This window comes from Aptenodytes forsteri, unplaced genomic scaffold (genome assembly GCF_000699145.1).
Source record: "Aptenodytes forsteri isolate BGI_AS27 unplaced genomic scaffold, ASM69914v1 Scaffold26, whole genome shotgun sequence".
Taxonomy (NCBI): Eukaryota; Metazoa; Chordata; class Aves; order Sphenisciformes; family Spheniscidae; genus Aptenodytes; species Aptenodytes forsteri.
In genome coordinates, this window is record NW_008794125.1 from 1,281,142 (window position 1) to 1,294,361 (window position 13,220).

General features: G+C 47.9%; 1 protein-coding gene across 1 annotated transcript in view; it reads right to left on the minus strand.

Annotated features, from left to right (window-relative positions):
* Nucleotides 1–659: 659 nt before the first annotated feature.
* LOC103898097 (syntaxin-binding protein 4) overlaps nucleotides 660–13,220 on the minus strand; it is a 35,861-nt gene continuing 23,300 nt past the window's right edge. The window contains exons 11-21 of the mRNA XM_019471709.1: nucleotides 10,999–11,096; nucleotides 8,493–8,589; nucleotides 7,204–7,331; nucleotides 6,558–6,650; nucleotides 5,944–6,009; nucleotides 5,668–5,856; nucleotides 5,254–5,370; nucleotides 3,984–4,033; nucleotides 2,980–3,110; nucleotides 1,565–1,622; nucleotides 660–765 (exon numbers count right to left, since the gene is read on the minus strand). Of these exons, the coding sequence (XP_019327254.1) occupies nucleotides 660–765; nucleotides 1,565–1,622; nucleotides 2,980–3,110; nucleotides 3,984–4,033; nucleotides 5,254–5,370; nucleotides 5,668–5,856; nucleotides 5,944–6,009; nucleotides 6,558–6,650; nucleotides 7,204–7,331; nucleotides 8,493–8,589; nucleotides 10,999–11,096 (1,133 nt within the window). The remainder of the gene's footprint in view (nucleotides 766–1,564; nucleotides 1,623–2,979; nucleotides 3,111–3,983; nucleotides 4,034–5,253; nucleotides 5,371–5,667; nucleotides 5,857–5,943; nucleotides 6,010–6,557; nucleotides 6,651–7,203; nucleotides 7,332–8,492; nucleotides 8,590–10,998; nucleotides 11,097–13,220) is intronic.

Consider the following 13,220-nt stretch of genomic DNA (forward strand, 5'->3'; position numbering starts at 1 on the left):
TGACACGGCGGGCCTTTATTGAAATATGTTCACTATGTCCTCCCTTGCGTTCCAGGGAGTGCTTGGTGTTCAGCAATACGTTGTCACCAGTAGCATACGGCTGGCTATCTCTGCACTCTTCCTCCAACTAGCTGAGACAGTGCTTTCCATTTCAAGCATTGCAGCTGGGATAAGCTATACAAAAAGAGTAAAAAGAGAAGTACCTATCCCAAGACAGCTAGGATGCTACAGATTAAGCTGCTTTGATTACAGTCACTAAATATACTTTGGTTTTTCATATGAAATACCAAAAGGAAGCTGTTGGAGACCCCTGAGTCCCTTGGGTAAGTTCATGCTCCTCTTACTACCCAGGATACAAGCTCTAAAAGGCTGCCAGTGAAATCCAGGCCCTTGTAGCCTCTTGAGAATGTTTTTCCTATAAAGCTGCAAAACCGTGAGCAAATAGCCTTGTATGATAACTCAGAGGTAGTCGCGCAGGGGAGGTTGCTGAAAAAGTCTTGGGTAGTTGGGAAGAATTACTCTCGTGTTAGAAAGCTTGTTTCTCAGTCTGGTTTGCCTGGAAGCTGAAGCACCCGTGGTGTGTCCTTCCCATCTCCCAGCACAGCAGCAGCTGTGTTATGGACTGTCACAGTTTGGGGCACGAGCAAGCCACGGGAGATTTATGTAGGCTTCTTAGGCAGTTCATTGGTTGGACTTGGTGACTGCGATTGATCACTCTCGCTCGGGCTTGGAGGAGGGGGCCACGTGGTCTTCTGATGAAGGTGGCTGAAAATGAGAAATATGTTTTACATAGTTTGGAAGAAGGACACAGAGGATAACATGAAGACAACACTGGTTATTTAGGAAAGAAAAGAGGAGGCCACGGATCTTGCATGGCTAGTGGATTGTAATGGCCATCTGTTTTGTCTGAAAATGCTTTTCATAATCTTGAAATCATGGTTTGCAAATGTCTGCTTTGTACCTAACTAAAAAACGGTGCTGGCAGATACTCAGGTTGAGTTAAGGTGATCAGCTAAGACAGTGGTAGTAGACATTTAGTTCTCAGAGTGCCCTTTCAGCAGATAACTTCAGGACATGGCTCTGCTAAACATAAGCCATTTAAGAGGTTTTAGGGAAATTCTTAAGATACTGAAGGTCCAAACAAAGCCATGTTGTCCTGCTCTCCTTGGCTGGGACTTCACAGCATCTTGATACCACAACATAAAAGATTAACACATTCAGTGAGGATTTTTCCCTTACTCAGAACTCACAGTGGTCTATAAGCGCCAGCTAGACAAGCTGTAGAACCATAAATTCCCACCTGGCCTGAAGGAAAAAGAACATTTTAGAAAACAAAAGAGAGATCCAGGAATTCACACCATACTTCACGGTGTGGGGCAGGAAGTCTCTTGCTGTCTAGGAAGGGACGTATTTCTCTGAGATGGCCATCTGGAGACCTCTAGACCAGATTATCTGGTTAAAAGTTTTCAAGCAAAAATTTTGATTAAAAACCCCAACAAAACAAACAGGAATTTTTAGTATGTGTATTGTCAAAATTACAGACCACGGCAGTTTTGACACCTACTCCTGGTAATCTGGGTTTCCTTCAGCAGGCAGGCACTGGTCCCTGTCACATGGCAAAGCTGCAAATGTAAGCACACAGCCAAGTATAAGTGACGGGTTAGAAAACATGCCCAATGCAAGTAGCACTGCTACATTATGATAATGCACATTTAAATGATGCAGGAACTCTGAAAATGCTGACACGCTGATATATCAGAGGTGCTCCTTAAAGGCTACGATTGTTTTCCTTGTGTCTCGTGCTTTGAGACAAAGACAATGCTGGACCATGGCCATGGGTAGTTGGTGAATAGCATCAAAGAGTAAAGACTGGGCCCTATTTGGGGCTGTACACTCACCTGATCGTGACACGGAGGATATCAGAAACTCTCCCTTTGCGTGGAAGGAGACAAGCGGGGTCAAATAACTGCTGCCAAGAAATGTTTATGGCTCACGGACTAAGCTCAGAGTCCCAGACTGGGAAAGTTAATTCAGACTCCCATGGAGCTAGATGCCTTTTATCTGATTTCTCTCCCATCCACAGACGTGTGAGGGGAAGGGAGTCTAGGCTGATTTGTATGCCAAGGAAACAGGGAGATTGCTGTTTTTCCCCTCTGCTCAGCACTGCTGTAGTCATACCTGGATGGCGTAACGAAGGTTTGGATCCCTGGTTCAAAGCTATTGAGAAACTGGACAGGGTCCAGCAAAGGGAGCCCTAGGGCTCATAACCTGCAGGGAGAGGCTGGGGAGGGCTGAGGGAGCTGGGCTTGTTTAGCCTGGCAAAGAGGAGGCTGAGAGGCAATCTCGCAGCACCCACTCCTACTTCAAGGGCAATTAGAAAGATGTTGGAGCCAAGCTCTTTTTGGCAGTGGCAGACAATATAACTGTGGGCAGTGGCCACACATTGCACCTGGGGGAGTTCAGACCAGATGCTGGGAAAATCTTTTTCACAGAGCATAATGCAGCGCGGGAACGCATTATCCAGAAAGGCTGTGGATCTCCATCCTTGGAGGCTGAAAGCACAGCTGGCTAAACCCACTGCAGATCTGATCTAGTGTGATGGTCCTACCTGGAGCAGAAGATTTGACTCCTGATCTCCAGCAGCCCCTTTCAACCAGCATTTCTACAATTCTGTGAAACCATCCTCCTGCTTGTTAGGTTTTTTTTTCCCCTGGATAAATGCCTTTCCTCTGGCCCTGGGCAGAAGTCACACCCTTGGACTCCTTACACTGTGAGTCTGCGTTTCAGATTCAAAGATGAGTCACATGGATACATGGAGGGCAATTACATCTCAGTTAGCATGAGAGAATCAGGTACATGTATGGGAGGCTTAACTGGTATGGCAAAAAATATGGAAGGTGGTGGAAACCGTAAATAACACTAACAGACAGCCTTGAGACTTGTTTGGATTCAGGTTTCTCCAGTTAATTCAGTGCTTACCGTCCTTGTTGGAGAGGATTGGCGCTAACAGTTCTTTAGCTTCTGATAGCAAAAGGTCAACAAGATCTGAAGATGGAAGAGATGTATCTGAGACTGCGTCTGTTTTATCCTCTTCTGTTTCACTGTTGATTCTTATAAATACGGAAAGTGCCATCAATACTTCTATCATAGAATAGTCATTGAAAATCCTGGCCAGCCTCTTGTGAAGGATATTCTATGTAAGTTCTGTGTATTCTGGGGGGATTGCATCTCGATCGCTCAGCAGCACAGGAGACTCTTTTAGACGTGCTTGCATCGTTGTGTTACAGACAGATAGCAAAGTATTTTCAGAATTTCTCAAAAACATTTTTCCTTCATTATATTAGAAGTAACCATCTTGGAAACTTAAAAATTGTTTTCCGTCATTCTTAAATACTGGCTTTTTTAAAGGGGCTCATCATTATCAATGGGACAGTGACCTTTCAACGATTTAATCAGTTAAAAACACACATAGAGTTGTGATACATTTTTTTCCAAGTGATAGGAGATAGGTTCGGGTTGAAGGGGAGTCCAGAAGCCTGAAGTCTATTTCTGCAACCATTCATGCAGTTGAGAGTCATGCTAGCTCTTTGCTTACACTCTATCAGTTACTCTAACTGCTAATGAAAAAGGACATGGTCCTAAAGCCAAAAACCTGACTTATGTTAGGAAAAGCAGGTGGGTCAAAACTCTGCTTCTTTGAAACAACCTGCTTAGGGTCTCTGCCAACAAGAGCAACTTAGCCAGAGGAGCATTTCAGCTACTCACTCCCAAAAAAAAACCTGAACAGAGGCCAACCCCCCCTCCCCCGCCAAGTACCAATCCACCAGCAGCCTCCAGATCATCTTTCTCCCCTGCTTTCACTTCCAAAGCGACAGTATGTTTAGAAACTCTGGGTAGGTTACGTGTGAATCACCTTCCCCTGAGAAAGGTCAGAAAAGGACATTTCATGTTGCTGTTCAAGATTCCCAGAAGCCACCTCCTACCTTTTCTCATCTGGTAAATGACTGGGTGTGCTCAGGACCTTGTGGACGTTCTGCCATGCAACAAAAAAAAAAAAAGAAAAAAAAAAGGTTTCAAACTTGTTGGAATGAATAATTCCCGAGAACAAACCCCATGGGTTTTTCCTGGTGATCAGATTTAATATGACAGTAATCAGCTTCTGCTTATTCATTGCCCTTGAAGCAAATATCTCAAGGCCTTTTGCAATTCAAGCAACATTCACAGCCTATGCAAATACACAGACACATCTAAATTATGCATTTTAATACCAACACTAAAATATACGAAATGCAACATAAAAATACCTTTCCAAAGAACAATTTTTCAGGCTACGTTTCAGGGAGCCTTGGTCATCGCTACTAGCAATCCCTGGTTTCTGGATTGTACCTGCACGCATAAGCTCTCATTACCACGCATGGTTAGTGAGCTCTCAAACACTACTGAGGGATGTATAAAAAAGGAAGATGTTTTGCTCCAGTGGTCAAAGTCCTGTGATGTTTGACCCTGGGGCCAAGTCAAATCCATTTCCAAAGTCCGGCCCCAAACCGCACAGGCACCAGCATGTAGTGCTGCAGGTCTAGAGGCATTTTAATTCTTCCTTCTCTGAAGCAGAGGACACAGCATCTATGCTTCCTTTCGTTCCACTCTTTCCTATTGATTTCAAGAGCTCTTGGGACAAGCTACTGGTAGCTGTAGCAGATACACTGAATACTAGTGCTTCCCATGCTGGCCAGTTTACTAATTACACAAGCTTGTATTCCCGATACAGGTAGTGAAGTGGAAGAACAGTCAATTAAAAGACTAAAGCAATTATGTGTGAGATTTTGCAGGAAATCTGGGGGAAAAAAGCACCGGAAGAGCAAAACCACTCTCTGAGTCCACATTTGTTGTGTAGAGAAGCAACCGTCAGTTATACAAAGGGAAGGTTAAAACACATGATTTTGACCATCGTGTCCAACAGAGTTCCTGGAGCAGCCTCAACCAGAGCATCAGGGGGGGACCGGTGAGCCGGGGACAGCAGAGCCACCAGGCAAAGCCTGCACCACAGTGTTTACATAGCTCATAGGTATATGAGTATATATGAGTTCATTCCCTAGTTTCTCCTAACCAACAGAGTGCCTTTTTAGGATGAGATAGAATTAAAAATCCCTTCTCTTGCTTACGGAGCAGGAAGTTATTTGGACTTGCAAAATCACCCTTAAGGTAAGAGGCCACAGTGATGCCACCAGCACCGGGGGTGGTTCAGCACTTCACCTGCACAAACAGGAGCAGTTTCCTATTGCAGATCTCCAGGCGCTTCCGTGAGACTTCTGATTTTCGTAACTGGCCGTCAGCCAGGGACAACTGTCTTTTCAGTTGCAGGATGTTCTCCTGGGACGGGGCCAGAGGAAGAAGAGAAAGGTGATGATGACGCTCCAGCCTTGGCCTTTGGAAACACCAATTTATGATGTTTGCTACCAACAGAAAACCACTGTCCTTTTGGAATGGACAGTGGAAATTATACAGATTATCACACAGAGCCAGAGACCATGCTGGCCTTGTGGTCATACACAACAAATGATGTATGTGCTACATTCATTTTCTCCTTTATAAGTAGAAGGAGGGGAACCCACAGAAGAAGGGTCAGGAGGGCTGTGGGTTTTTTCCCAGGCTGAGGGGTTGCATTACCTCTATTTCAGAGATGTGTTTTGCTTTCTTCCCCACCAACTGCATCTTCAGTTCTGCAATTTCAGCTTCCAGCAAGTGGATCACTTCCTCATAGTCCTGCTCCGCACTGTGTGCCTGTCTCTGCACGACCTCTGCCATCTGCAGCTTGCTGTGCAGCGTCCGGTTCTCGGAGAGGAACCCCAGTGCTTTCTGGAAGCAGCGAGAAGTTCTGGTGAATGCACCACGTCCCCGTCAGCCGCCAACCACCCCAAGGCCCCCAGCAATCTCTTCACTAACCTGGTTCAGTCTCTGAAGCTCATCTTCCATTGACTTCTTGCTGGTCTCCACCTCTTTCAGGAGAGACTATGGAAAATATTTTCACCGGATTAGAAGCAACAAGCGATAGGACATTCTCTAGAAGATGCCCTGGTCTTGTAGCCCCTACCCACCAGAATAACATTTTACAGAAGCAGTCATGTGTGCTGTCCCCCACCACAGTGCTTTTTGGGCTGCGACCTGCATGCCTGCAGAAATCCACCTGGACACCGCCATGGCGCGAAACAGCCATGCCGGCAATCAGCAGCTAGGTCAGGATGGGAGGACAGGCGGTGCTTCTGTTATTCATGGACTTGAATTATTTGTGAGACACGTTTTTGTATTTTTAAATATATTTACTTACTGCTAAAAAGTGACCGCATACTTTCAGTACAAATAAGTTTTCATTTGAGGTTGAGAGCGAGAAAGAGGCAATTAAGGAGAGCTGAGGGTGAGAGTCTCCTTTGTAACGAGGAACGCGCAGAATGCAAGCTGGTGACTTCTTAAGAGGGACAGGCTACACCATTACCCTCGAGCACAACTACAGCGAGCTACAGAAGGCACCAGCCAAGAAATCTGCTCAGGAGAGGCTCCACCTTTAGCCTTCGGACTTCTTGCCGCAGATCCATCATTTCCAGTTGCAGCTGCTCCAGCTCCTCATTGTCATTACAGCTGAGAGAGTCGAAGGTCTGCAAGGCAGAGGGACAGACAGCATCACGCACCGCTTATGCTTTACCAAAAGCATGGAGCTATATGGCAGGCGTATTGTGTTCCATACCCAGAATAACGATGAATCAAAATCACTTTGAAAAGGAGTCAGCATTTTTATGCAACAGATCAAAAGGCACATTAAGTAATTCAACTGCAGGAGTTTTTTTCACCCCACGGGATTTCACTCTCTGATCCCTGACATAGCTGGAATAGCTATGGAATTTTCATTTTGTGAACCAGGTGAAATTAGTTGGAATTGATTCATTATGGCTTATTTTCCTTCTGCATCACTGCCAGGCTGCTTCCTTCGTATCATCCCATAGATATTGTTATTTCCTTATTAAAAATGAGAAGTTTGAGGTCTTTTATAGAATTTCCTATAATCAAAATGATTAATGCATAGTTCTGCCTTCTCTTTATAACTCTAGAACAACGAGAAAATGGTAATTTAGCTTTTCGCGTCTCAGAATTTCATGGATTTCACATAGAAGATTCATGGATTCAATGTAGAAAAGTGTTGGACTGACTGACCGGAGAGTGAAAAGCCGATATATCCAGCAAACTGGCCACTTCGTGCTGCGTGAAGAGCATGGAGTTGGAATCCAGACCAGCCTCGTCCAGCTCCTCCTGCATCAGATCCCTGAGCGCTTGGAGAAGATCTGTGAGAAAGAATCAGTTTTTACCGGGCTAAAAGAGAAAAGCGCTGTGTGTTAGGAGAAAATGCCACCTATTTTGAGGACATCCACTGGCTGCCAAGCAGAGTGGGTTTAGAGATGCCAAACAGTCTTCTCTAACACTCCTGGGTTCTTTGGCAATCCCATCAAATTTAAATAAGTTGTTGACAATCTTTACCAGACTAGTTTCTTATCCAATTGAAAAAAAATTAAACTTTTAAAAACCAAAACCCCCAGATATTTTGACAGCGGCGTTTTCATGATTGTGGTTCTCAGAGTTTTAAAATTTTAAGCCAAACCCACATTTTTCTGACAAAAGGCACCCCCCTGCCTGCTGACATTTCTCGTGCTGCTGATTTAAACAAAAAACAACTCAGTGACTTCGGCACTTAGAAAAGGTGTTAAATTGACAAGTCTGAAAATCCAGATTCATTTTGCTGTCCGACATGGAGGAAAGCACAGTGCGAGGGGCTGTGTGGGACAGACGGGAGCCGGCGCAGCGAAGCGGAGGCGGCACTGGGGTCCCAGCCCCTCCAGTCCTCAGCCCCTGGGCTACAGCAGGAGCCGGAGCCTTTCCACAAGAGCAGCATCTTCGCTGCCAGCACATTTGCCGAATACCCCTCATCATCCTTATTTCTATTGCCACAAACTTACGAAGCCAGCCGCTCTTAGGAGAGGTGGACAGTTCTGTATGCCATCGCTCGCTCTGCACAAGAACATCTGTCCAAGAGGCGTTGCGCTTTGCAAGCCTGTTCTGCCTAGTGGGGACATTGCTGATGGCTTTGAATTTTTGTGAAAAAACTTTTGGGGAGCAGACCCTGCAGGCCAGATATGCTCTGGCAGGTCACAGAAAGCAGAGCAGGCTTTTATTTTCTGCATGTCCTCTGGCCAGCTCTCGCTTGGCAAGCTAGGGGTTTAAGGAAAGTGAGCCCTCGCACCGGCTTCGTTGTATTTTCATTTTACATACGCTTCTACCAAACACCTTCTTTTGTATTTGTAACTTTTCTTAGCTGTTTTGAGGCTACATCAATACCCAGCCAGGTATCTTACCTGCCACCTTTCAGCAGATGCCTCTCTCCTTTCTCAGCTTCCAGCAAAGCTACACAAAAATGAAAAAGCCCGTCACGCGCAGAGCTGCCTGCTCACCTCCGTAGGCCACTGTCCCCTGTGAGTCTGTGGTCAGGCTTTGCCGTAACTGCCTCTTCTTCTCCTCAGTCACATCCAGACCAAGATACTGCAGAACCTTGAGCAGAAACAATAAGCCTTTAAGAAGAAAAATACTGGAAAGGCAACTCTTTGAAGTAGGTGCTGGGAAGACACTTGGTGCTGGGTTTTCTCCTGGAAGTGGCTCTCCAGGCAGCATCTCCCAAAGGAGCAGGGCTTGGGCTGGATTTCCAGCCTCTCCTTTCCTACACATGTACAGAAATGCCTGTTCCTGAAGACAGGGACACGTTCACATCCCTCCAAGAACATTTTATACAGATTTGCAGCTATGACAAACTGTCAGGAGCTTTATCAAAAGCCGGCGGAGCTGTAGCAAGGCTCAGCTGCCAAGAGCTCAGCCTCTCCGCTTTCTTACTGCCCAGGAATTGTGTTTGGGAGCGAGAAGATAAAAGCTATTCTCCGTGGCAACAGGAGACATTCAAACATTTTCCTTTTCCACTGCAGCTTTTGCTTTCTCATTATGCCTGATGCCCTGTCTTCTACTGATATTTATCAATTCAACCCCAGGCCACCACACAGAAGCAGATAAACCTGTGCAAACCCCACTTCACTGCTGGCAGCAGCAAGTAAGAGCTTTTAAAAGACAAAGTCAAGCTCAGCAGACGCTGGGAAAGAGCTCAAGTTAAACGCTCGCCTGTCCCAGGCTGCACCCGCGGCTCCGGCTCACGCGTGTACAGCACCTCCCGCATGGTCCCCTGGAAGGGGTTTGGAGACAAGTCCTTTGTCACGTTTCCGTCACCAGCAAGCCCATGGGACCCGTCCGCTCTCACGTGCTGCCTGCGAGGCCCATTTGAGTCTCACCTCCCACTCCTCTGCCCGCCACCCCTGCACAAGGCAGTGCTGCAGGCTCCTGGGCTTCGGGATGCCCTGATCCTCAGTCTGCAGATGTTGGCATCTGGCGTGGGCAACCCCAAAACCATCTCAGGTTGTGCCAGTCGGTGTGGATGTCCTGACCCTGGCACCGCTGCAGCCACCTGCTCGTAACACTGGCTTTTAAAAGGGGAAGCCAAGCGTCCCCACTCCTCCCGCCAAAGAGGAGCTGCTTTTATACCCGTGACGAGCAGAGGTCGCTGCGAAAATGCATTCCTAAATCCCGCTTTAGGAGAATTGTGCAGGCTTAGAAGAAAAGTTCCTGCCTGCGTGCTGCCCTCCCGGGAGGCGAGAGCGGCTGAAGGGCGAGCGCTGCATCGGCCGTCGGGTGGCAGCAGATACTCGTTACATCGGGCCCTCCCGGCAGTCCCCCGGCCCTGGGAGGGGTTGCATTCCCACCCCCCCACCCCCCCAAAATCCAGCAGTACCCGGGGGGGACATGCACCCCAAAACCAGACTGGGGGCACGGCCCCCCCAAGGGCACTTTGCCTTTCACTGGGGTCTCGGTCAGCAAATGGGCAGCTCCACTCCCTGCCCTTTGATGGTGCCCACGGAATATATTTTCCATAAAATGATGAAAGGAGCAGTGGTTCTGGCTGGATCCTTGGTGAGATATCTCGTATTTCAGCCTTCCCTCGCCCACACCAGGCTGCCCGAGGTCACCCCAGCAGCGACAGCAGCACCGGAAAGTTTGGAGGGCAGCTGCCTGCACCTACAGCCCTGAGTCAAATGCCTTACGTCCAAGGGAGATGCAGCTGCCAGGAGGAGACTTCTGGAGCTCCCCGGAGCATTGGGAAATAGCCAGGATGAGCCAAGATGTGTTTAAATGCCCCTTTGGACACAATCGGGATGTTTCACTACGCCTTCTTCTCCCTTTTTGCCTTTAGAGGCTGGACCCAACCTCCAGCAAACTCGACTGAAGAGTTGAGACCCATTTTTTATTCCAGACTCCTGGTAATAAATACAGTTTGGTGGCTGACTCTTATGCCTCTGTCTCAAAAATCAGATTGATTAGTTGTAGCATGTGAGGGGTGTGATGCTAACAAGGAAAGCAATGTTCTGAGCACTGCAGCTGGCCTGTGCTATCGCTGTTCCCAACACAGCCCAGTCAGCCTCCTGGAGAGGTGAAGGGGAATTAGGCTGGAGCAGGCTATTCAGCGGAGGGTGGTGTACGTGTAGATTAGAGCACTGATCAAGTGCAGCAGCTTTATTCTGTGCAAACAGGCAGGCCGGTTCTCTTAGGCTGTATCTATTCAGGCTTGCATTTTCTAATTCCCCCAAAAAACAAGCGACAGTGACCCTCATGCTAGTACCCAGCCCGGTCCTCACGTGCCTGAGTGCAACACTGGTGCAAGAATCAAAGCTGAAAGGTCTAGATCAGTTCTTTCACAGAAAAGCAATACAAGGAGACCATTCACGTAAGCTAATTTTGTTTGCTGATAACGTGGCAGCTGGAAGCAAGGAGGTACCACGCTAGTGGACTATTTTCTGCATAGCACACCTTGGGAGAGGATTGAGAGGAGATCTCGCTTTGGGGAGAGGGACCCATTCCACTTACCAGTTCCAGTTTCCCATCCTTGAGCCGGACGTGGGGATCCAGCGCTACTTTTGGTTTGGTGCCTGAAGCTGCTTTATGATTAGATGCTGAAGTGGGTGCTGAAAAGCCAAAAATAAATGTTAATGGAAGAGCACTTGGGTAGAGGAAAGAGGTGCCCGCAAAGCAAAATTCAGAACTCTTGTTGCATGAAATATAATGTGTGTGCAGCAGGCCAAAAATCAAAGAGCAGGATTTACTAAATCCGGTCCTGGAAGGCTGAACTAGGCCACCATTGAAAAGACTGGATACTGGGGCAAGCCCTGACTGAAACTAGGCTTCTGCACGGTTTAAAATGGGATGTTTCATCCAAGGACCTAGGACTGCAAAAATAACACTTTGGAAATTTCCAATCACAAATCTTTGTGGAGTCTTGGGATCTGTAGTTATGGTGATCTGTGAAAAAAAAAAAAATCTGCCTGAGTCTTGTCTTCTCTAGTTGATTAAGCAAAACTGAAACCCAACATTTTATAAAATGCAGCCTTGGCTTTCACAACACCCATGGAAAAGAGAATCGACAGATTAAAAGCGACGTGGAAAAACACCAGTGCCAGACTTTTTCCCTCCACAAGACCGCAAAAAGCCTTGAACCCTTTTCCCTCAGTTGGGCAGGCAGGTTTTTTTGGGTAGAAGGACCCACATGCATTGCGAGGCAGACACAGAGGGAGAAAGAGGCAGAAACAGCAGCTGCTTTGCTGGTGAAAAGCTGTCATGAGATCAGCAGAACCAGCTGCTGACAGCTGGCTCGCCATTACCGGCACTGCCTTCACAGCTGAAATGGTAGAGAGCGCGAGCCCTGCTGCCATGCCCTGCCACTTGTGCTCCTCCATCCCTGGAAGGAACCCCACCTTTCCATTACGATTAACCCTTGCCTGTAAGAAACCGTGACATTCCCTGGGAAGAGGGCTGCAGAAGGCGTTGCTCGGGAGCTCCCCTGCCAGACTCCAGAAGGGTGCAGGACTGCTGTGCCTGCAGCCCTGCTGCCTGTCTGCCTGCCCGCCTGCCTGCCCCTGCTCACCCTCAAGCCATCAGCCCAGGTCGGTGACAAAATTCCTTCTCGTGCCAGTGGCACAGGATTTGTCCAGGGAGCAATTTCTTTCGCCTGCCTGGGATCTGATTAACATCACGGGAAGCCCTCTCTTGCCAAGTAACACCACTTCTCCTGAACCTCTCGAGCACTTCTCACAACACCCTCCTTGACCATCGGGGCAGAGACCAGGCGCAAGGAGAAGGCAGCGAGAAGCAGCAGAGGTGCTGCACAACTCCTAATCCCAGTATTCATCCGCTCTGCTAATGCCAGGAGCTGGGAAGCAGCAAGAGGTAATAAATGGATTTGCTGGATCGGCCACCAACATTTTACTCTCCAAGATCAAGGGCAGAGCTGTTACCCCTTGACGCATGGCTAATCAGGATTAGCTCCACGTGGCTTTGCTGTCAGCTCTGGACATGGAGATATCCAGGGCATCCATCAGGCACCCACAGGGAGGTAGGGATCTGATTAACATCACGGGAAGCCCTCTCTTGCCGAGCTCTTGCCGAGTGCCGAGTTCTCACCGCACCCTCCTCGACCGTTGGGGCAGAGACCAGGTGCAAAGAGAAGGCAGCGAGAAGCAGCAGGCTCCAAGCCTGGCTGCAGCTCTTTCAAAGCCAGTTGTCTGTTTTCATGGATGGCGATACTGACACAAAGCCTCCTCAGCATTTCACATTAAAAAACCATGTGTAGTAAAATCCCATAGCTAAGTCAGGAAGTGATTAGGTCATTGCTATTTGCTGGATTGCCGACATGACCCAGGGCTTTGCTCCCCATCACTGGGAGCTCTGGCTGTTGGTGGTGGCCACCTAAGAGCCTACCTGAAATCAAGGCTTGTTGTGGTTTAACCTCAGCCGGCAGCTAAGCCCCACAGAGCCGCTCGCTCACTCCCCCCAAGTGGGATGGGGGAGAGAATCGGAAGGGTAAAAGTGAGAAAACTCGTGGGTTGAGATAAAGACAGTTTAATAGGTAAAGCAAAAGCCGCGCACACAAGCAAAGCAAACCAAGGAATTCATTCACCACTTCCCATCGGCAGGCAGGTGTTCAGCCATCCCCAGGAAAGCAGGGCTCCATCATGCGTAATGGTTACTTGGGAAGACAAATGCCATCATTCCGAATGTCCCCCCCCTTCCTTCTTCTTCCCCCAGCTTTATAT